The sequence below is a fragment of the Portunus trituberculatus genome, chromosome 13 (genome assembly GCF_017591435.1).
Source record: "Portunus trituberculatus isolate SZX2019 chromosome 13, ASM1759143v1, whole genome shotgun sequence".
Taxonomy (NCBI): Eukaryota; Metazoa; Arthropoda; class Malacostraca; order Decapoda; family Portunidae; genus Portunus; species Portunus trituberculatus.
In genome coordinates this window covers 5,522,890-5,546,710 of record NC_059267.1, presented here as the reverse complement: position 1 = coordinate 5,546,710, position 23,821 = coordinate 5,522,890, and the positions used below count along the sequence as shown (strand labels likewise).

Here is a 23,821-nt window from a genome sequence, read left to right as displayed (position 1 = left end):
GGCAACGCTGATCCGGGCAACAGCGCAACCCTCTGCACCCAACCACCCTCCCTCCAGATTACTTAATGCAGTCCTTAAGTTTTTGGTGACGGCAGGTGGTCGGGTCAGTAACTACTGCTACATATAATGAAAAGCTTCTTACTTACACACCGAGAATAATAGTGTTGATTGTGGCAAGTGGCAATACTTAAGGTGGTGAAACTCCTGCTCGCCCCGTAATAGCCGCTTCGTCCCGCCCCATCCCACAAAACTTTGTATATAAGTGTGCGGCGCCGCGCTGGCAGAACGTGAAACACTTAGAGGAAAGACAGAACAGTGAGTAACAAAAAGAATGGCATGTTGGTGGCCGCTCAGTAAGCAAAGGTTAACTATTCGGACACTGTTGAAGGCAATTAATTAAGGCGGTGTGTGTGTGTGTGTGTGTGTGTGTGTGTGTGTGTGTGTGTGTGTGCGCTGGCAAAGAAGGCTGAGGCGGTCCATTCGGCCAGGGACAGTGTTCATCAGGAAACGTAAGTAATATATTTAATGTATAACTCATTATGTATATTTCACAGTGGTGTCTTGTCTTAGCCTAATGTTGCCAGCCCCCAGGACGAAACACCAACTAATGAACCATCACAGATCAGTAAACAAGGCAAACAGTATGTTACCAAATATAGACCCTTACAACTCAATACTTGACCGTCACAACTCGTCCCCACCCACTCCAGCCCTGCCTTGCCAATCTCCAGGACACCTGCTGGGAATGTAGATACCGAAAATGACAAGTAAATGTTAAATAAACGATTAAACCACTGACACTACTTATCTCTCGGCCATTATTTCGTTCATCTTTCACTTATTATATATCAGACACGTCACAAAGTGGAGCTGCTGGCTTGGTCTTTCATGTTGGTTGTTGAGATACATCCACTATTACCTAATTTGCGTATGGTAAAGGCCTAGAGATGCTAAGAGGGGGAGCAGTGGCAACCGCGTGACGTCATCAGCCATTTTCCCGCGTGACGTCATTCGCTCCCCGCGTGACGTCATCAGCCGGCGCCATCTTGCTTTTCCTCTCCCGGCTCTTCAATTCCGGCATTATTTTCTATTGCTCTCAGTTTATTTATTTTGGCTTGTAAGTAATTTTTTATGGTTGCCAGACATATCTAGTCGTGTTTCAAGTGTTTTTCATGCGTCTGTTGGGTGAAATACGTAGATTTTGAAGCTTATTATGGCCTAAATAAGAGCCAGATATCGTCTCCAAATTTTCCATCTCTGAATTCTTATTTTTTTATTCAAGCTTGTAATGAAGTGAGAATGGTTTCAAAAGATGGTTTATGATTGGTAAAGTTTGTTTTCGCTCCTGATTAGTGAGATGTGACGACTTTGAGTGATTTATAGCGCCGCTGAAAAGTGTAAAAGTGACATAATATCGAATATTTATTTTATTACTTCAGCGTGTTGCCAAGTTTTGATGTGTTGCAGAAGTGGTTCATATTTTTAGAAAGTGTTATCGATCGTGTTGAATAAGATTAGTGGCCTTTAGAATTGTTTTTAATTATGTCGATGTTATAACACTTTTATTTACGTTATTTTTGAAATATTTCTATTATTCCTTATCTCGCCAATAATTTTATATTTTAGGGATTAGTTTTGATTGGTAACAAGTCAGAATTTGTGTAGCATTCATGACCAGCTGCCTTTTTGAGAATCGTCATTTTCAAAATGGTTTAGTTAACGTAAATATGTCATCCACGGGGGACGACTGCCAGCTGGACCCACACCCAGACCTGGCCCCTCCCTCCCGCTCGATGTGTGTGTGTGTGTGTGTGTGTGTGTGTGTGTGTGTGTGTGTGTGTGTGTGTGTGTGTGTGTGTGTGTGTGTGTTGTACAGGTGTGTGTGTGTGTGTGTGTGTGTGTGTGTGTGTGTGTGTGTGTGTGTGTGTGTGTGTGTGTATGTATGTATGTATGTATGTATGTGTGTGTGTGTGTGTGTGTGTGTGTGTGTGTGTGTGTGTGTGTGTGTGTGTTTTGTTCTTTCTTACGTTATACAGGTGATGTGTGTGTGTGTGTGTGTGTGTGTGTGTGTGTGTGTGTGTGTGTGTGTGTGTGTGTGTGTGTGTGTGTGTGTGTGTTGCTCTTTCTTACGTTGTACAGGTGGTGTGTGTGTGTGTTGCTCTTTCTTACGTTATACAGGTGATGTGTGTGTGTGTGTGTGTGTGTGTGTGTAATAATAATAATAATAATGATAATAATAATATACGGTTTATTAGGAGTTGCAGTACATACATACTGAAAATATACATAGTGGGGGGGGGGCTTACAGTATGTCTAGTATTCTATCCTAGTGATTTATGGCTCGTACCATGGTGGGTGTGGCGCTGTTTTTATAGCGGTCAGTTCTAGTGGCCCTCGTGGGCATGAGGACGTTATTGTGACGTGTGGTGTGGACAGGGCGAGGGGTGGCAGGGGGGGAGAAGGTGGCGAAGTCTCGAGTGACGTCACAAGCTTCTGCCCAGTTTTACCAGGGCTTCTCGGTGTTTGTTAGACAGTCTGGGAAGGTTCAGAGTGGTCAGGGCGTGGTCGTAGTTAGTGTAAGCAGGGCCGAGGATGATCCTGCATGCCCTTTTTTGTACATTCTCGTGCTGCTGTCGTTGAGTGGCGGTGAGACAGGAGGACCACGCTGTGTGTGTGTGTGTGTGTGTGTGTGTGTGTGTGTGTGTTTTCCTTTCTTTCTTACGTTATACAGGTGTGTGTGTGTGTGTGTGTGTGTGTGTATGTGTGTGTATTTACGTTATACACGTGGTTGTGTGTGTGTGTGTGTGTGTGTGGCTCTTATTTACGTTATACACGTGGTGTGTGTGTGTGTGTGTGTGTGTGTGTGTGTGTGTGTGTGGCTCTTTTTTACGTTATACAGGTGGTTTGGTGTGTGTGTGTGTGTGTGTGTGTGTGTGTGTCATGTCTTCACCTGTCTTTATTTATTCAGGGCATCAATGAGTGTGAAGGCAGCTGCTCCAATCTTGTGGCAGACTGTTGTGACCAGCAAAGCAAGTGTTGTGAGACGTGTTGCTATGTTAGGTTACAGAGGAAAAGGAAAAGAAAGAAAGAGAGGGCTGTATCACACACAAAATGATGGCGGTAGTATTACCACGAATGAGTGTGTGTGTGTGTGTGTGTGTGTGTAATTCACCACGATCGTCTGCTGGTCACCCAGTGTGTGTGTAGACTTTACAGCAATAGAAACTTATTAAACTGCTGAGGAATGACATTAGAAAAAGGACAGCCATCCAAATATGAAAAGGCAAAGAATAATGACATGCTGTAATTTAGTTACCGTCATTATAAAGATTTGAACACCTGATATATATATTTTTATGAATTTGTAGTTTAATAAATGAGCAAAAATTTAAAGATTACTGAAAATAAAATGGCTATGTACAGTATACCATTAACCCCTTCAGTACCAGAACATGTTTCTACATTCAGTCTGGTTGCCTACTATTTGCTGATTATATACAGCTTCAGAAACTCATGTTGGGGAGGGGTATTAAAAGAGTGAAGAGTCTGGCCATTAATCTGCCCTCCATAGACCCTTCCTAATGCAAACAAAATAGTCTTAAATTTCACTAAAATTCAAGGTAAAAATATGTTCCAATACTGAAGGGGTTAGAGTCAAAAAGCTAAGAATACGAAGAAGCCAAAACTCAAGGTAAAAATACATCCCAATACTGAAGAGGTTTAGAGTCAAAGGGCTAAGAATACAGAGACAAACACAATATCAAATGCCCCCTTGGAAGGATATAAAGAGACAAGCAAACCTTCATTAAAAAGCACACATCATTTATTTATTAAACATATGGAGTGATCATAAAACACTGAGTTCAAAGAAAGGATGACACTCATGTTCATACCAAGAGTGTAATGACTGTAACAATGATCAAACTACATATCATAGGGAAACGTGTTAACCTACTACATGGCCGGCGCATCAAGCATACACTGCAGGCGCTGGGTGACGGGAGAGGGTGAGGGATGAGTGATGGGGGTGAGCGTTCTCCTCCAGGGTATAAGGGTAGGGGAGGGTGAGTACAGGTTTGTGGCTCCTGTAATACCCTATAAATTCTGTGGTGCATTAAGTCATGGAGTAATCAGAACTGTATGGTGAGTAAATATTATTGAGGTGGGTAGAGTATTTAGTCACCAAGATGAATAGTGGTGAGACTTAATAAACCACAAAAGAATGACTAAATATAAGGAATGTCATCGAAATATAAAAGGGCAAAGAATGACGTGATTTAGTTAACGTTAAGACAGGATGGCGATTTAGTTACTGAGACGAGTGATGGTGAAACTTAATGAATGAAAGAATGATTCAAGGTAGACTGTCTTTGAAATATAAATGGCCGAAGAGTGGCATGATTTAGTTACCGTCAAGACAAACACACTGCTACAGAACAACAAAAAATATAATTCCTGTCATCAAAATAGAAAATACGAGCTGTGAGATTTAGTTACTGACAGGTGAAGACTGTAAGAATTGTCTAGACAGAAGAATGAAATAAATGGAATAGAAAAAAAGAGATGAGATTTAATTACTGACAGGTGAAGAATGTAATAATCATTTGGACAGGTGAAGAATGACAAGATTAAAAGAAAAAAATGTGACGAAGTTATTTATTTTCAAACTTTTCAAAAATTAAAACGGTACAAATGATAAAGCACTGAGCATAAAAAAAAAACACATTTCCATCAAAAAAGGCTAAAAAATAGTCTTGGATGAGTATAAAAGAATTAAAACAAGAAAAAAAACTAAGAAAATACACCACAAATTGATAAGTCTTATTAGAATAGCCTTCGGTAAAGTCTTAAGCCACACAAAGGCTAAAAAGGCTGAAAAAAGGCATAGTAAAAAGGCATGGAAAAAAGAAAGGCATTTGACCATTTTTTTTTTCACTACACACATGGACAACTGGCCTGTGGTACCGTTTCATGAATTTTGCTTGTAAAGGCCACTTGGGTGTTCTGGAGGAGGAAGAGGAAGAGGAGACCAAGGAGGATGATGATAATGAGATCAGAATGTATAAAATGAATCAAGTTACACAAGAAATGGAGGAAGAGGATAAGGATAAGGATAAGGATACAGAGGAGGAGGAGGAGACCAAGGAGGATGAGAAAGATGAGATAAGAATGTATAAAATGAATCAAGTTATTGTATAAAATTAATCAAGTTATATAAGAGATTCATTCACAAGCCCCACACAATGAAAAGAGTGAAGGAACAAGACGAAAAAAAAATAATAAAAACAAAACAGGACAAAACGAGACAAGACATAACAAACCTCTTCACTCAATTGAGGAAACGTTATTGAAATCACTCCCCCTGCTGGCCACACAACAAGAAGCAGTCAGAGTAGGGAGGACTGGCAGGACACTCAGGAACCTTAAGAGCCCCGACTGTGACCCAAGCCAAGTGTTCAGCGCCCCAGGGTGTGATATGGCTGAGGGGGGGGCACCGGGCCAGGCAGTCTGAGGCTCCTAACATTCACAGACTTGCCTATAATCAGTTACAGAGGAATCAAAACAAATGTACAAGTAAAAAATATAAAAAAGTACAAGAACATACATTAGTAATAGGTACATTCTAGATACAGAGGAACTAAATGCTGGTGGAATATAAATAAAACACTAAATGGGAGGAACGGCAAACACGCTACAGAGTTGGGTCATCTTTGGAATGCCTTACGAGTTTGGAGAATCTCAAAGAAACAGACAAGAAGCGATGGCGTCGTCACCACTGATGTAGAGGATAGTGGCAACGGTGACGAGGGAAGAGGAGGAGGACGGGGGAGAAGGACGAGGGCGGCCCACAGAGTAATGCATGACACAGGGCCACGGTAACATGAGTGCATCGCTTCTTAACAACACAAGTTAGTGGAATATTGTAAAAAAATGTTGCTTCCATTTGTCTTACACATGTACACTTTCAACACACTTCAGGTGGCTGGCTGGCTGGTGAGCGCAGGGCCCCGGCGTCCAGGAAGCTCCCTGCCACTGTCTACCTCAGTGTGTAGAGGCCAGGATGCTTCCTTTCTGGCACTGGTGGAGCACGGCAAGGCTTAGGTATGTCTTTTGTGGTCTTTGTTGCCCTCTCACACTACATGCACACACACACACATATATATAGTCAGAGTCAAAAGTCGAGTAACCTCAAACGCACTAGCAATGTTTGTAGTGTTTTTTTTTAATTCCATGTTATCAGATCAGCCAAAAAAATCTATGAATTGTGAAGTTTTGTAAGATTATAAGCAAATCAGACTGAATGAGATACTGGACACTGTAGAAAAGAGTATGTCACCTTAATTTTGACACCAACTACACTCTCACACACGCACACACACACATACACACATATACTCACTCACCCACAAAAAAACTGAGGCCCACATCTGCGCTCACCAGTGGTTGTAAATTCTTCACCACAAAAGATGGCTAGTGACGGCTGCCTTGGGGGAAACAGGGAGGGGGAGCTTTGGTAGGCGTGACTGCAGAAGTGGTGGTGGTGGTGGTGGTAGTGGTATGTGACAGTAGCTATCATGTAGAAATATTAATCTCAAGGTTCTCTCAGGATGACACAAGGACAGGCCAGTTAATGAGCCTCAGTCTGTCCTTGAATTAGTGATGGATGTATTCACTATGTTCACTTGTCTTTTGTATAGTCGTTTGGGTGATGGATTGATGGGATGTGAAGGAAAGGGTTGAGGGTATGAGTCCATTAAGGGTAGGTAGACATAATGGGGAAGTAAGGATGAGTAGATACATTAGATTGAGAGTACTAGTTGCAGATAGGGAGATGAGATGGATGGTTGACGAGATGTGAGGAAAATTTGATGGGTTGATGATGTGAAGGAAAGGGTGTGTTGACTAGTACATGAGTACAATGGGAGCAAGTAGACATAATGGTACAGGGAAGTAAGGATGGGGAGACACATTGGATTGAAGGTAATGGTTGCAAATAGGGAGACAAGATTGATGGGTCGATGGAATGTAAGAGAATAGGATGTGTTGAGTATATGAGTGCTTTAAGGGTAGGTAAGGATAGACAGACATATTAGATTAAGAGTACTGGTTGCAGATAGGGAGATAAGATGGCTTGATGGAATATGAAGAAAAGAGTGGAGTAGGTAGACATGATAAGGGAGATAGAGTGGAGTAGGTAGACATGGTTAAGGGGAGATAAAGACTGAGAGGTAATAACTGCAGAAGGTAAAGATAAGGAAGGACAGGGAGAAGTTTACCTTAGAGGAATGAGAAGTGGTACCTGGATATGATGTGTTGATTGGAGGTAAACAAGGAGAGATGGAGGAAGTGTAGATAGTGCTTTGATGTAAAAATGAGTAGATGCATTCTTTGGAGGAGACAGGGATGGGGCAGATGTGTTAGGGGAAGACAGTGAAGGTGGTGGCTGGGATTAATAAGGGATGGTAAGGGGATAGTGAGGAATAGTGAGGGGGTAGGGGACAAAGCTGGGGTTAGGTAAAGGTTTGGTGGGAAATCATACAAACACGTCATCTCTAACCTGAGTGATAAAAAGCCTTGGCTGTTAGTTCCATACAACCATCTGTGTGGGAATATAAAATGGTACTATTTATCCTGACTGACTGAATGATGAACACACAGGTGCACACAGACAGACAGACAGACAGACAGACAGACAGACACACACACACACACACACACACACACACACACACACACACACACACACACACACACACACACACACAGGCACACCAGTAGTAGCTGTGCAAGGAGTAGCATACCACTGCCACACACTCCACAGGTCACAAGGTTAGATTTGTCACCACTTCACAAACCGTGTCTTGGCCGCCTGACACGTGCCTGCGTTCCCCCACACGTGCTGACCTCCGCCAAGAACACGCACACATCAAAATCTTATGCTAAAGCCATCTGCGGTAAATGCGGTTGTCTAGAGGGAATTATGTAGTAAAAAATTGAACTTGACTGTGAACAGCTCCTAAAAAAAGGTTCAAATTAAATGGTGGCTGTAACGGATATAAACTGGCGGGTGTCTGGGCCATCCCCCGGTCACCGTCACCCTCCGGACGCTGCCGGTTCGGGAAGCTGTACAATGTGTTTGCTACAAGGGGTGGTAGGGAGGGGAGTGTGTGGTCCAGGGGCTGTCTTGGGCCAACTGTGCTGCACACGCTTTGCCTTCACGAACTGGTGCTGTGGCTTGCATTCACTGGAGGCTTTTGTGCTCCTTTTGTCCCATGGTTTCCATTACAAATACAAACAAAAAATAAAGGTTTAGAAGCACCTTATTCTTGCATGGTTTCTGGTCGCAGGGAGGCGTGTATCTGGCGCCACTCCTTAAAGCAGACCTCGCCTGCAGCTCACCATCGACACTAGACAACAAAAGTTCACTCACTGCACTGCCCTTCTGTAGAGGCCTCGTCACAGTAACATTCCTCCACTCAACATTTCAACATAGACTCTTAACCATTAATAACTTCTCACTAAGGCCTGACACACTCATGGCTCCTCCTTCCACCGCTGACGGTCAGGATCAAAACAATGTCCGCCTATTAAAATTCTCTGTTCCATTTTGTTCGGAATCTGACTGACTGACTGCCGACTTCATTCCGCTTCGTTCCAGTGTCAAGAGTCGAGTCAAGTCAGGGCAGCCATGCCTTCCTGCGACCTGCCGGTGTCCCAGTGGCGGCTGGTGTGGCCTGCAGCGTCTTTGATTGCTCCAGGATTGTACGGGGAGGACAGTGTGGAGTGCTGGCAGGCCGGCTGGTGGCCCCGGCTGGCGGCAGGGTGGGCAGGGAGGCGGGTTGGCTGGTTAGTGGTTGCGTTTGGTGAGTGGCAGTCGAGTGCGCCCCACAGGATGGCCACTTACAACATTACTATCACAAATCAACTCCAGAGGTGGGGCACTGGCTGCAAGGAGGCACAACATGTGTTAGTGTTGAAACTTGAGTGAATCTTGTATCTATTGGTCAAACTAATTATTGCTTTTGTCTTTCATTTGTACCTTGATTACATTTCATCTTTTATTTGTAGAATGATATTACTACTTCAGATTACTGCAATGATGTTAATGGATATAAATGTCATGAATCAATATGTTGACTGATTAATTGCTTTACACGAGGTACAAGGAGAGTGAGACAGACAGAGGGGTGATGAACAGCAGAGATGAGCTTGGCAGGCAAAGGAAAGGCAACAAAGACACACATCACAAAACTTAATCATATTTTGATGATACAAAGTAAGGGACCTCTACTCACCTCCTCTATCACAGAATCTAATGCTATTATTACTACACATGAACTAATACATACATTCATATCTGATTTGTCTCAAGTGAAGGATACAAGAACAAAACAGCACAGAAAACTCAAAACTAACAAAACTGGCAAAAAAAAAAAAAAAATAATAATAATAATAAATAAATAAATAAAAATAAAAATGAAAATATTGTAGTCATGGCACATTTCAAAGAGAAAATCAATACATCAATTTTTATACAGAAACAGAACAACTTGGGAAAATGAAAGTCACTAAAAAAAGCATAAAAAAAACTAAAATCTCAATGTATCAACTATCTTAAAAAACACAAAGGACAGACAAAAACTAACACCAAAATTCTATCACAGGAATGAACTGGCAACAATGGGGAAGAACCTAAAAGAACTCAATGCAAGAGGCAGAAGAGAGAGTCCCCAGCATGCACAGACAGACAACCCAGGGAGGTGAGGTGCCGACGAACACACACGTACCTGACACTATACTGCTGAGTTCTCGTGTCGTCTCCCGCCTGTAAGGTGTTAGAACAGAGAGCAGGTGAGAGGTGAGTGATTTGGGCCAGTGCTGTTTCTTTAACTAATAGTTTCTCACTAGGTTATCTCTAAGGCTGTTTGTTAGTCACCCGTTACCTGTGCCATCAGTGTGTCTGTGTGTGGTTCTAGTGTGTCTGAGAAGCACCCAACAGCACAGCACAGCACAGCACAGCACAGCACATCTTAAATGCTTCCCCATGTGCTTTGCTTTAATTAACATTCTATCAGGTGATGTTTTTTTTCTATCAGTGACCTTTGCATCATTCACTTTATGGTTATTTTCTCACCAGACAGCCTGAGTTGACATGATTTAGTTATCAAGCTTAAATATATAATGCTTTCCCAGATGCTTTGCTTCAACTAACATTCTATCAGGTGTTTTTTCTATCAGTATCCTTTGCACTTTATTATTACTATTTTGTTTCTTCTGCTACAGCTTTACTTGGCATAGATCAGTTACCAGGCTTGTAAATAAAGGCTGCCATGAAGTGAATGATGCAGGTGATGTGACATAAAGTAGCCAGTGAGATGAGTAAAGTGCCCAGTGACTAATAGACAATCAAGACACAAAGGCAACACTGCGAACAGCTGTGACTAGACCAAAACATGTACTGAGACACATAACACAGTGAATGGATATGGGAATTAAACCATAGGAGCCGAGAGTTTGTGTGCGAATGTCATTAGTTTTAGTTCAGCAAATCTTGAACCAGCAGCTGACAAACTTCACTAAGATGATGAGAGCTTTCCTTAAGAGAGCTGCATTAGTTCAGTATTTCAGCCGTGCTTTGCTATAAGACAAACACATTAGAACACATATTATTACCTTCACTACACCAATATGAGTTTTAGCAGCACATAAACACATCAACCTTACTCTTGTGGTGACGTGGGGAAGGCCTACACACCAGTAATCACCAATGCACTAGTCTATAACCCAGTGGTGACATGAAGGTGCCTCTCTAATCACTACAGGTAAACTTACACACTGGATGGAGGTTACAAGATTAATATTCACACCAGCGAGGTCCGTGGTGGGTCAAGAACACATCTGGAAGGTTTGAGGGTTCAGTAACGCTGCAGAGAGGCAGAGTGGGTGTCAAGGTGAGTCATTTGTGTGTGTGTGTCTGTGTGTCTATCTTGGCAGAACATGTAGTGCAGTGTTTACATAAGCATGGTGTGGCATACCTACCTTGCCTTTCTCCCTTCACTCATGTTCAACTTTGAAAACTTTGAAATGCCTGGCTCTCGTTATTTTCAGAGGTTATTCAAGTTTGTGCTAAACTGGGCATTTTTCTAACCTATCTTGGCTTTCTTCCTCCACTCCTGAGCTACTTTAAAAATGCTTTGCTCTCATTTTCAAGGAGTTTATTCAAGTTTCTTTGCTAAACTGGACATTTTTTCTATCTTCCATGCATCTCCAGTATAAGACTGATTTCACTATCCATGGACAAAGAGGTCATAAAGTGTACAGAAATCCTTTGAAAGAACACCTACATCCATCAGTAACTTTAATCACCTTTGTACGTTCTTCAACACTTGCATTGCTTTTATACATTCATTACATTCAGTCCACTAGTAGTCAAACATACACATGGCAAATATGATAAAGAGTTTAAGAGTTTAGTACTCATGTTTTTAAGTATCTAGAGTGTGTTGTTTACTCTTTTTTTGAGTTACATGTATTTTTTGAGTGTTTTGATGTGTTTTTGTATACTTGTAGTCTTATCATCTCTCTCACACATGCTAGAACCACACTCACACACATTCACACACTCTCACACATTCATAACATACTGCGTTCTGACTTTGCTAACCTCTCCCTTCCACCGTGACAGTAAGGAGCAAGGAATGAACAGTTACTCACCACCAGTGGATACAAGGACTGTTAGATGCCCTGGCTTGCCTCATGAAAAAAAAATAATGTCTGCATGCTACTCGACTAATGAATGTGCAGGACAAGTATAAATGTGTAAAAAAGTTTCATTGGTGGATATTGTGAGAGTTAAGAGCTGATTAGTAGAGAGCATTAACCCCTTCAGTACTGGGAGGCATTTTTACCGTGAGTATGGGTAAGATTAGACGATTTTATTGACATTAGGAAGGATCTATGGAGGTCAAAAGGTTAATGGCCAGTCTTCACTATTTTAATTTCTGACATAAGTTTCTGAAGCTGTATAAAATCACCAAATAGTAAGTAGAATGAATGTGGAAATGCATCTTGGCACTGAAGGGGTTAAGGATGTAGGGTGAAGGAGCTGTTTTTTCTTTCTATTGCAGTGGGAGGCAGTTTTAATTATTTTTTGAGTGGGAGGTAGATTTATTTACTTTTTTCTGAGTGGGAGGCAGGTTTCATTTCTTTCACTGAGTGGGAGATAGTAAGCAGAATGAATATGGAAACACATCACAGCACTGAAGGGGTTAAGACAAATAGTGAGCAATATACACCTTCTGACTGTCTAGCATGGTGCGGAATGTATACTTATGGCAACTACTGAATCACAATATGCATGAGTTGTAAATGGTCTGTGTAACATAACTTGTATAGCAGAAGTAGGAACAGTCACAGCATTAATCACAAAAAACGAAGCTTGAAGATCATTGTCTGGAAGTGGCAGGTAAATGCAAGGCAGCCAGTGAGACGAGAGCTTGGAATGTTGATAATTATTAGACTGAGTAAAGAGTGAACCTGTGATATGCTGGTATGTGAAGTGTGTGGGGTGGACTGTAGTGTGAGTTTATGTTGGTGAAGTGTGTGGCATGGAGAGAGTGTTTATGTTGGTTGAGAGAGAGAGAGAGAGAGAGAGAGAGAGAGAGAGAGAGAGAGAGAGAGAGAGAGAGAGAGAGAGAGAGAGAGAGAGAAGAGAAGAGAAGAGAAGAGAAGAGAAGAGAAGAGAAGAGAAGAGAGCTCCCCCCATCTCTCTCTTTCTCTCTCAGCAATCCACCACACACTGGCAGCATCCAGGCACTGAACACTCCAGCCACCACTGCTGCTGTCTCACTGGCTGCCCCACTGCCCACCACTGTGCTGGCAGGTGGCACTCTGGCACCCAGGCACTCACCTTTTGGCCTGTTGTAGTGACCCCGCCCCTCTCCATACCCATGTCTGGTGGGACCCGTGGGGCGCCCCGCTGGGAGGGCCGCCGCTCCAGGGTTAGCGGGGCTGACGGAGTGCCTGGGGTTGCCTGGGTAGGGCGGGGGTGGGTCGTCGCTGTATGCCCGACTGCCCCGCTTGTTTGCTTTAGAGCGGTCTGGTTCCCGTTCCCCGCCCCTGCTCTGCCTGGAGGGCCCCGGCTGCTGTGGCTGTGGGTTGTGGTGGTGATGGTGGTGGTGGTGGTGATGGTGGCTCGGCCCCGCCCCACCACCACCACCCTGACCGCCGGGACCTGGGCCCTGTCTGTGTCTCTGTGGAGGGTAGTTCATAGTTAATATCTCTCTCTCTCTCTCTCTCTCTCTCTCTCTCTCATATCAGTTTCTTCACCACAAGCCAAGGGCACACAGTACATACATCACTACAAAATTTACCAATCCTCAATCGCATTCCTTAGAAGAGGAGGAAGACCAGGACGATGAAAGAAAACGAAAAGAAGGAGATAAACAAAAACAGAACATATCAAGAAAAAGAGAAGAGATAAAATATATAATAGCAAAGGAGAAGAAACAAAAACAGAAAATATCAAGAAAAAGAGAAAAGGAGGAGATAAAATAAATAATAGGAAAGGAGAAGAAAAGGATGAGGGGAAAAAAAAGCAGCAGAGGAAGATGAGGAGGAATGAGAGGACCTGACAGAAATCTTGAAGTGGTACAGGGGTTATAACAAAGGGGACATAAGCAAAGTTGTTAAGATCAGTAGCCAAGATAGATCCAGAAATAAACTTGAGAAATTTAGGTTTAGGAAAGAAATGGGAAGGAATTGGTTCTCTAACAGAGTGGTTGATGGATGGAATGGACTCAGTAATCATGTTGTTAGTGCTGAGTCAATAGGGAGCTTTGAAAGAAGATTAGATACATTTACGGATGGTGATGATCGATGGATTTAACCCTTGAACTGCGCAATTATGATTTCAGGACAGCTGCAGGGTGTGCAAAAAATGGCAAAAAATCAACTTGCTTGAAAACTATCTTTGATCTTATGAAACTCAAAGGAGACAAATAGAGCACTGAAAAGTTAAACAAAAAATTAAAAAAAAAAACCATTGTGTGGCAGTGATGGCTGGCTGAAGTTCTTTGGGAAGTGCCTGATCAGCTGACATCTCTCCCTCAATCAGCTCATCTGTTGATTCTTCTCCTATACCTCCACTGTCGTTTTCCTGTTCTTTCTGCCAATGTGGATCATCAGAAAGTGATGAGTGATTCCTCAGAATCTTCAATCAATGGTAAAAAATTTGATGGTGTCAATGGCATATTATGCGCTTTGCCGGGCAGCAAGGGAGCGGCAGCGCGCTCGTGACCTTAAGAGGCAGGAGGGTGTTTACGGCATCTCTTGGGCTTTCTCACAGCACCAGAAGTTGATTGCTGTAAATAATCTACATCATCAGAGCCTAGTGCAAGCTTTCTTTTTACTATCTCCTTCTTTTTACGACATCTTCTGCCTCCCCCATGGCCATGAATGTGGGAGCCAGGAGGCTGGACAGCATCGCAAGATGATGATGAATTACCGCCTTCCATGACTGCCTAAGGCTGACTGAGATAATAATGCCTATATGGAGCGAAAGAGGGATGATGTTGCCACATGATGTTCATTGGATTTTACGGTGGCTGTGCGGGAACTTTTGAAATGCAGCTCAGAAAACCTGTCATCTTAAGATGTTTGGCGCAGTTTACGGGTTAAGTAACTTTGCTCGTACAGGGAACGTCACGTGTAGTTCTGACAGCCTCTTGCAGCTTCCCTCATTTTCTTACATTCTTATCAATCCTGTCCTTCCAAGGCAACACTGACCTCTACTGCAGCAATAGGACTCACTCATTCACTCACTAAATCAATCAATCTCTTCCCATTCTTTCAAAACAAGACAACAGGACTCAATCACTCACTCACTCAATATATCTCCTTTCTTTCACTACTACTTTCCTTCACTACAAAACAAGACAACAGGACTTAATCACACTCATCAAAGCACTCACTCACTCTCACTCTCTCTCCTTTCATTCACAAGACAAGCCCTTACCTTTACTCTTCTCAGTGTGTTGACCGGCCTGCGCAGAGTCTCGGTGATGGAGCGTGCTGGTGGCTTGCGTGGGTTGCTGGAGGGAGTGTGGACAGCGCAGCACTTGATGAACACGCCCATGAACACCACAAAGCCCACACCAAGCAGCATCACCCCATACCAATATTGCTGTAATGAAGATCTACCTTAGACTTTCTGAATCTAACTAAAACTATTGTAGGGATAAGTAAGAAATATGTCTCCTCTGAATGCTAGAACTCTCTCTCTCTCTCTCTCTCTCTCTCTCTCTCTCTCTCTCTCTCTCTCTCTCTCTCTCTCTCTCTCTCTTTTACCATCAAACCTGAGAGAGGGAGAGGAGCATTTAGGAATATAAAGGAAGATCATCCATTATTAGATTTGTTGGTTCATAGATATTTGTATTTAATTACACTATTTAATGTGGAATAAGGAAGAAAAATAGAAGGGAGAGGAGGAGGAAGAGGAGAAGGAAAAAAGTAACCAATTCTGATGAGTCCCTGTATAAAGATGACAATGAACCACACAAGCTATGCCTAAGTCTTGCCTCACAACACCACACCACACAGCACACACTCACTGTGATCCACTCAGCCACACTGTTGAGGGTGTCCTGGTTAAACAGCAGGTTTTTGAGGCGTGCCAATGGACCCTCAGCATCTACAGCCCGGCACTTTTGGAAGACATCACAGTAGCCCTGCAAAAAGGAGAGGAAGGATGCTTGCTGTTAACTGTTCAATACATCCACCAAAAGAGTTGAGGGTAAAAAAATAAAGAAAATTCATAAGGGAAATGTGGCACTTTTGGAAGACATCACAGTAGCCCTGCCATAAAGGACAGGAAGGATGCTGTTCAATACATCCAATAAAAGAGTTGATATAAATATAAAAGAATTCCAAGTAACACCGGCCACAAAGTAAATGAAAACTGCTAAGGAAATATAAAGAAAAAAGTGTGAAGTACTGGAAAGAGCCGAGAATAAAAACTAGAAACAAAAAATCATAAGGAAAATGCACTATAACAAATTCTAAAGGCCTATCCAGACAAGCGGGCCTGATTGGTGGGCATTCCCGCTAATGAGCACATTTGATGGGCAAACCCTGCTAGACGTACAAAATTGATACAATGAACCCACGGCTGGCATCTCTCCCACATTCCACATCACTAACATGGTTCACATCTCACCATGTCCAATCCACAGAACTCTACTGAGCCACCTACAATTTATTAGCCTCAAGCATTGACGAACACGTTGAGTTAACTTTTTCCTCAGAATCAATGTTTATATGGAATGTCAAACTGAACTCTTATAAGAATAGAAACCAACGCAAAACAGCACTGAAGGCCAATGCTGCAGAGATGAGAGAACTGCCGTTGCAACAGATGACATTAACAACAAAATTGAATATATATATGTGTACTGTACTGCAAAGCCGAATACATAATATCCCTTTGCTAAAATTTGCAGATTTCCAAACGAGCTTCTGCTGTTATGCTGTTTCTCATGTTTGTCTTTTCCATTAAGTATGGCTCCACTTTATGAATAAGATATAAAAAGTGTTTGCAATCATTCTCATATTATTTTTGAAATCTATTTAATGATCATTTTGTAGTTCATGAAGTATTGTTGTGTGACCTCAACTAACATTTCTTGAGCCAATCTTTGCACCATATTTTTTCTTTTAGTTTAGACACAAAACAATTATCAGGCAACACAGTATTTTCTTCTTAGTAATAGTAGGTGCCATGCTTATTGTATCGCACTCCACACGCTACTGGCAACGTCAAGCATGCCTGCCAATTCATCAACTGTCGTGTGAACAACATTCACAAGGCATTCCCTGCAGAAGTTTTCCCACTAAGCATGCTGCCCGACAGATACACCCGCTTGTCTGGACAGGACTTAAATACAAGTTTACTCTGAATTCTCTAGAGATGAATATACTTTTAGGTACAAGGACAAGCAACGAGCAAGCACCACCGACCTGGAAGTTGTTACACGGAGCACCGGGCAGCATAAACACAGGAGAGCCGCCAAAGATGTCTTTGAGCTCCGAGGTGGACTTACAGGTGGAGCTGTCATTTCCCACCTGACAGGCGATCTCACACAGCTTCTTCTTGTCGTGCACTATGTCTGATGTCAGGAAACACTCCTTCATGCCCTTGGCCAGACAGATGGAGCCACTGCACTTCCCATTCATACACACCTGCCGGAGAACACCTCCATTTAATGCTCTTACTCAACAGCAGGCACTGAAAAAACTGTCTGGAAGCTTGATGTGTGGCTCAAGGAATGGAGACAAACACTCAAACAGCCTCACCTTGGTCCCTTCATTACACACTCTGTTGTCCTCCTTGTGCACTGGTTCGGGGCAGCTGGCGTTGTTGCCCTCGCAGAACGCCGACTCCTCACACTCGGTATACATGTGACACACCTGCTGGGCCTCCTTGCTCACAAATGTACAAGTGTTCCGGTTGCAGCAGGGCCCCTCACTGGGACTGTGGAAGGAAGGGAGGGGCTACTGGGGTGTTCAAATATTCAAGAGGACTGATGGGTGTTGAAAGAGGCTGAGCAGAGGTGTTGAAGGGGACTAATTGGAGGTGTTCAAGGGGTTGGGTGTTGATGGGGGCTAAATAAAGGTATTCAAGGGGATGGGTGTTCAAGGGGGCTAAATGGAGATTGTGTAATAAATTGCTCCATGTTAATTTCCAGTGTGTTTAGTCCCTTGTCTCAGTTATAAGTCCTCTAGGGAATGTGTTGTGTTGTGTTACAATCAATGTATTTGTTGCTGGGTTTTCTATGACTGTTTGTGGGTTTAAAGATAGATACATACATACATACAGACAGACAGACAGACTGACATCAAACGGGAAAAATAATAAACAGACACACCAAGCCACCACACACACACACACACACACACACCTGCATACGGCATTCTTGCGCCTCATGCATGCCTTGGCGGAGGAGTTGGCGTGCCGCAAGGTGTCGGGGATTTTGAGAGGGTAGCAACACTTTTCCTGGCACTCCTGAATGTCGTAGCCACAGTCACACTCCTCGCCTTCCTCCACGATCTTGTTGCCGCAGAACGCACCATTATTCTCCGTGAAGCAATTTGTTCGCCGCTTCTCAGAGATTGCGTCGAGCACCAGCGAGATGTTACGCATAGAACACGGGGAGAACTTGTCGTTGTTGAGCCGATCTCCGCTAGTGGCTGAGGAGAACATGATGTAGTTCCCCTGCAGACCGCCCGGCTTGCAGGAGTCAGGGAAGTCGTGAGGAGAGCCAAAGTTGTGGCCAATCTCGTGTGCCAGGGTGAGCTGTGAGACCTTCGGAGGCACCCTGGAGTTGTAGTTAAGGAAGGTGATGATGCCGGTGTTGAGGGAGCGTTTCTCAGAGTGCCGGAAGCCTCCAAGATTCTCCGTGTAGGTCTTGTACTTCTCACAGATCCCGCCAGACGCCCCTGACGGAAAGATAAATAAATTAAGGTCTTAATTACTTTTTTTATTAATGAAGGAATTTTTTCTTTTTTTTTATAAATGAATGAATGATCTTGTTTTTCTTTTCTTTACAGGACACAAGCCAAGAGCAATAAAAGGAGTAAAAGAACAGGATTAACACAAACAAATCAATGAAGGAGAGAAACAAATGAATGAAGAAAATTTTTTCATGAAACTAGCCAAACCAATAAAGAGTAAAGAAAAGAACTGACACCAATACATGAATAAACACAAGAAAAATGAATTAATGAATTTTTTTGTGTAAGAAGGACACTAACCAAGAACAAAAAAAGTAGAAAAAAATGAATGAAGAAACTTACATTTATCCTTGTCCTTATCCTTTCCTTCTCATCTCACTATGTATGTCCTAGTCTATTAGTCCACCTCCTTAGTTTTCCTCTTCTTATTAAACTATTTCCTTATCTTCCTCTTCCTTTCCCACTATCACCACCACCACCACCACCTTTGTTTTCTTCCTGTTCCACTATCTACTCTTCCTCCTCCTGTCATCCTCACAAACTCAATCCCACCACCACCACCACCACCACCATTCCTCCTCCTTTGTTTTCCTCCTGTTCCACTATCTACTCTTCCTCTTCTCATCCTCACAAACTACATACTGACTCAATCCCACCACCACCACCAGCACATTCAGAGGACCCACCTGAGGGAGACGCCACCCAGGCCAGACCCAGCGTGCCACCGGTGAAGTCCCTAAAGGTGAAGACATAAGCGAGGCAGAAGTCGTCGTGCTTCTTCTGCGAGTGTAAGTTGAGGAAGTTACTGACGTCAACATTGGGTTTGCAGAACTTGTTGCCTTCACCCTGAGACGATTTGCAGGGAGTGTCGTCATCAATCTGGAAGGAAAAGCGAGCGTTAGTGTGTTAGTGTGTGTGTTTGTGTGTTAGATTAAGTTAAGAAGGGAAAGTTAAGGTCGTATTCTTAAACACTTCTATGCTTCACCTCCGCTTTATTTAAATTTACACAAGTTTTTTTAGGGTGTTTTTATGGTTCTATAGGCAGAGTGACAAGATTTCTGCATTATTAAATGGAGAAACATTCTTGAAAACCCGGCTAATCATCTCTGTGGCAAGTGAAAGTTAAGATCATATTCTAAAACACTTCTCAAACAATTCTGTGCTTCACCTCTACTACTTCAAAAAGCTTTATTTAAATTTACATAAGTTTTTTTTAAGGTGTTTTTATAGTTCTAGAGGCAGAGTGACAAGACTTCTACATTATTAACAGGAGAAACACTCTTGAAAACCTAAAAAATTACCCATACTACTCCCAGTAGCATGTATCCCTCCCCACCACCACCACCACCACTACCTCACCTTGATTCTTTGGACTTCAAATCTAATGTTCCTGTGTTTGTACTTTCCGATGAAGTTGACATTAGCATAGATGTGGTTGAGAGCCTTGATGTGCTGTGAAATCATAGCCGTGATCTCGTCTCGGGTCTTCTCTGCATTCTCATCCTCCTGCAGAAGAGACAAGGGTTGAGACGAGGAAGTGGAGTCACAGTGGAGACAAAGGGACATTACTTGAAAGATAGTGAGAACTGAGAACCTGGATGTAAAAATTTGACAAGCCACTTTTTCAAGGTTAGAACACACAGATACAGTACTTTTGAGACCAATGAAGGCTGAAGAAGACCAGAAAATTGTTAGATTACACAAAACATAACCATTTGTCTGAGAATAATTTAGGTGCACCTGTGTAAATAGTGAGAGATTAGATACAACATAACTGTTTCTCTGAGAATAAGGTGCATATTCTAAAACAGCTTGCTCTCTCACTATCACTGCTTTCCAAAGGCTCCAGTTGAAGATACTCATGTTTTTAGGAGTGTCATTATGGTTCTGGTGATAGGTTGGCAAGATTTCTGGTTTATTAAAAGGAGAAACTGTCTAGAAAAATCCAGCTAGTTGTCTCTGTGGCCTTTGAAAATTGTCTTAGTGAGAGGGGAAGGCATTTCTCAATATGGGCTTAAGTAAGGTGCACCTGTGGAAATAGAGAGATCACACAAAACATAACTATTTGCGTGAGAATAACTAAGGAATATCTGAGGAAATAGTGAGACTATTTCTTAGAGTAAATAAAGTGTACCTGTGGAAATACTGAGAAATTTGATACATAACCTTTTCTGAGAGTGAATAAAGTGTAGGTGTGGAAATATTGAGTTTAGACACAACCAAACCATTTGTGTGAGGACGACTAAGGTGTACCTGTAAATAAATATGGTGCCACAGCATAGGGTCGGTCTGGATGGAGAGAGAACATGTGCCTTTGTTGTCTTCCCCCACACCGATACCAATGGCCCTTTTGCGTCGGCGGTGTGGCCAGGCACTGTTGGCCTCCTCACTGTACTTGTGACCCTGGCCGTGGGGATGGTAGTCCTCCAGGGGCATATCATACAGGCCTGGCTCCTCCAGATCCTCCTCATCCTCCTCCTGCATCATCCTGTACTCCTCATGTTCCTCAAGCCACTTTTTGTACTTGTGCTGGTTGCTTGTGCTGCTCCACTTTGCCTGCCTCTCCCTCCGCTCCTCCTCTCTCCGCTCCTCCTCAGGGTCAGCCGAATTCTGCACGGCATCCATCCAGGCGGCCACGTCCTCCGTCACGCCACAGCCAGAGGAGTGTCCCTGCCGCAGCCGCCGGTAAGGGTCCCCCACGTGCTGGTCGTGATAGATGACCGAGTGGAAGCCTTTGAGTGTGGCATTGTGGCTGGGGAAGTACTTGCGTGCGCGCTCCACGTAGTAGGTGCCATCGCGCTCACTGTGCACCACCCCCTCAAACACCCCTTCCCGCACACTACCCCACACACGGGAACCGGGGTCACCTGCGGATAGGAGAGGTGTTAACAGGGTCTGAACGGGAAAGAAAGGTGTTAAGGAAATAAGGAAAAGGATAATAATTTTACAGAGGCCATACATAAGAGAAAATATTACATGACAATTGCTTTCTGAAAATTAAAAGATACAAGAGAAAAAGGTAATAGTGTACGAAATATGGAAAAAGAGAGAAAGTCAGCCGAAGAACTTTTTGGAAGGAGTACAGTAACATAGAAACAACATCAGGGAAGTGCTGATATAAAGGCAAAGCTTCCTGAACTACACCTGACCTGACCAAAGGCTCTAAAGGGAAAATAAGGGAGAAAAAATGGTGTTGAGGTGATGCGGAGGGAAAAGAGAGAATGGCATTGAGGTGATCTGAAAGGTAGGGGGGATAAAAAGCATTGAGGTGATCTGAAGGGGGGGGGAATGCATATTGAGGTGACCTGAAGGGGAAAAGAAAGAAATGGTGTTGAGATGATCTGAAGGGAAAAGAAAGGGTGATAAAATGATCTGAAGAAGGAAGAAGGGTTAGTCAATGGAAGGAATGTGTGTCACAATGGGAAGAAATGGTACTCAGGTGATTTGAAGGGAAAATAAATGGTACTGAAGTTATCTGAAGGAATAAAAAGGGACACGAAAAAGTATTGTGTTTAATAATCCGTGGCCTTTGAAAAATGTAGTGATGAGGTTTTCAGTCGAGAGGAATAAGACAGCCTCCTTGTACCCTGATCTTCCACACCACTAATAACCACTGGCTTCTAAAAACACTCCTGATGATGGAATACTGTCTTAATAATCTATAGCCTTTCAAAATTGTAGTGAGGGTTTAGTCAAGGGATAAGGCCTCCCTATGGCCTTGTCTTCCACACCTCTATTAAGCACTGGCCTCTAAAAACACTCCTGGTGAGAAAATAGTGTCTTAATAACCTGTAGCCTTTGAAAATTGCAATGAGGGTTTAGTCAAGGGATAAGGCAGCCTCCCTATGGCCTTGTCTTTTTACACCACTAATAAACAATGGCCTTTAAAAAACACTCCTGGTGAGAGAATAGTGTCTTAATAAAGTGTAGCCTTTGAAAACTGTAGTGGTGAGATCTCTAGTCAAGGGATAAGGCAGCCTCCCTAAACTCTAATCTTTCACACCTCTAATAAACAATGGCCTTTAAAAACACTCCTGGTGAGAGAAAAGTGTCTTAATAAGGTGTAGCCTTTAACTGTAGAGATAAAGTTTTGGCTAAGGGATTAAGTTAGGTTAGGTTTAGACAGTCTCTCTATAGCCTTACCTTATAACAACACACACACACAAACAACATCACAGCTTCATAAACAACCAATTTCTTGCACTTACTTTCACCAAATGACAGGAAAGCACCGGTCATACCCTCCACATTAAACCCCCACAGTACCATGATGCGTTCCCATATTCATTCTGGTTACTATTGGTGATTTTATACAGCTTCAGAAACTTATGGGGGATTAAACTAGTGAAGACTGTGGCCATTAATCTTCTGACCTCCATAGACCCTTACTAATGCCAATAAAATGGTCTAATGGTACACAAATCTCAAGGTTAAACTGTATCCCACTATTGAAGGGGCTAAACCACAGTAACCCCACACTCACCACCAGTACCCACCCCAGTACCTTACCTTCCAAAGTGCCCTCATAAAGGTGCTTGAAGTCCAGCCTGTCCAAGCTGGGTGGCACCTCGACCTGCACGCTGGGGCTGATGGTGGTGGTGTCGTGCCTCAGCCGCAGACGAAACAGCCGCCCGTGGGAGGCAAACGATATGGTCAGCTGTAAAGTAAAGCGTTGTGTTACTCTCCTTCCCTGTTACAATACGCTATGCTGTAATGGAAGGTTGTGTTACATGCATTCCCCTTTCCTGTTACTGTGGCTGTGGTGTTATTACTTCCCTGTTATTGTCGCTGCAGTAGTGTTAGGGGTGTCACTGTGGCTGTGGTTGTAAGGCGGGTTCGCACTTGTCCATTTGTGGCTGGAAATGGTAGCCACTAGAAGTATGGAGGGAGCCCTGCTAGCTGGAACACATTCACACAAAGCAGCCTACATCTAACAAAAGTGTTCACCTTAACAAAAGACTGCACAATTGTCATCAAATTAAATCCTGACAAGTATTCAATCGTCACCTCCAGCAACACCCTGCATGGCGGCAAGCAGTCATCGGAGAGTGGCAGCGATCTCATGCCATGTAGTTCTAGGTTGGCTTATTTGCTGTACAACTCATTTTTTGGGTCCCAGACATGCTATTTGTCCCTCACTATAGTCTGTCTACTCTAAAATGGCTCCTGGATTTCAAACATATTGTAGCTTATTGATAACGTAATTGATTTGATGTGAATAAATAAAAAAAATAAATAAATAAAAAAAATAATACTTGTTTTATGTTGATCAACCCACTTTTTTTTTTTTTTTATTTATTTATCTATTTAT

At 42.9% G+C, this 23,821-nt stretch overlaps 1 protein-coding gene across 1 annotated transcript; it reads right to left on the bottom strand.

Annotated features, from left to right (window-relative positions):
- Positions 1-3,805: 3,805 nt before the first annotated feature.
- Positions 3,806-23,574, bottom strand: LOC123502954 (disintegrin and metalloproteinase domain-containing protein 10-like). Its single transcript, XM_045252247.1, has 12 exons — positions 23,458-23,574; positions 23,020-23,203; positions 20,764-21,377; positions 19,870-20,016; positions 19,197-19,389; positions 17,958-18,495; positions 17,353-17,530; positions 17,017-17,238; positions 15,612-15,728; positions 15,017-15,184; positions 12,911-13,253; positions 3,806-8,946 (listed from the first exon to the last, which is right to left on the bottom strand). The coding sequence occupies exons 1-12, from the start codon at positions 23,572-23,574 to the stop codon at positions 8,849-8,851; spliced, it is 2,919 nt and encodes a 972-aa protein (XP_045108182.1). The 3' UTR covers positions 3,806-8,848.
- Positions 23,575-23,821: the final 247 nt, after the last annotated feature.

Bases quoted from the DNA above. Each gene is read 5' to 3' on its own strand.
- LOC123502954 (XM_045252247.1), bottom strand. From the start codon at position 23,574: ATGAGATCGCTGCCACTCTCCGATGACTGCTTGCCGCCATGCAGGGTG. The intron at 23,204-23,457 runs GTGAACACTTTT...AGCGTATTGTAA, and splicing joins TTGTGCAGTCTTTTGTTAAG to CAGGGAAGGAGAGTAACACA. The intron at 17,239-17,352 runs GTGAGGCTGTTT...GTTCTCCGGCAG, and splicing joins TGTGTAATGAAGGGACCAAG to GTGTGTATGAATGGGAAGTG.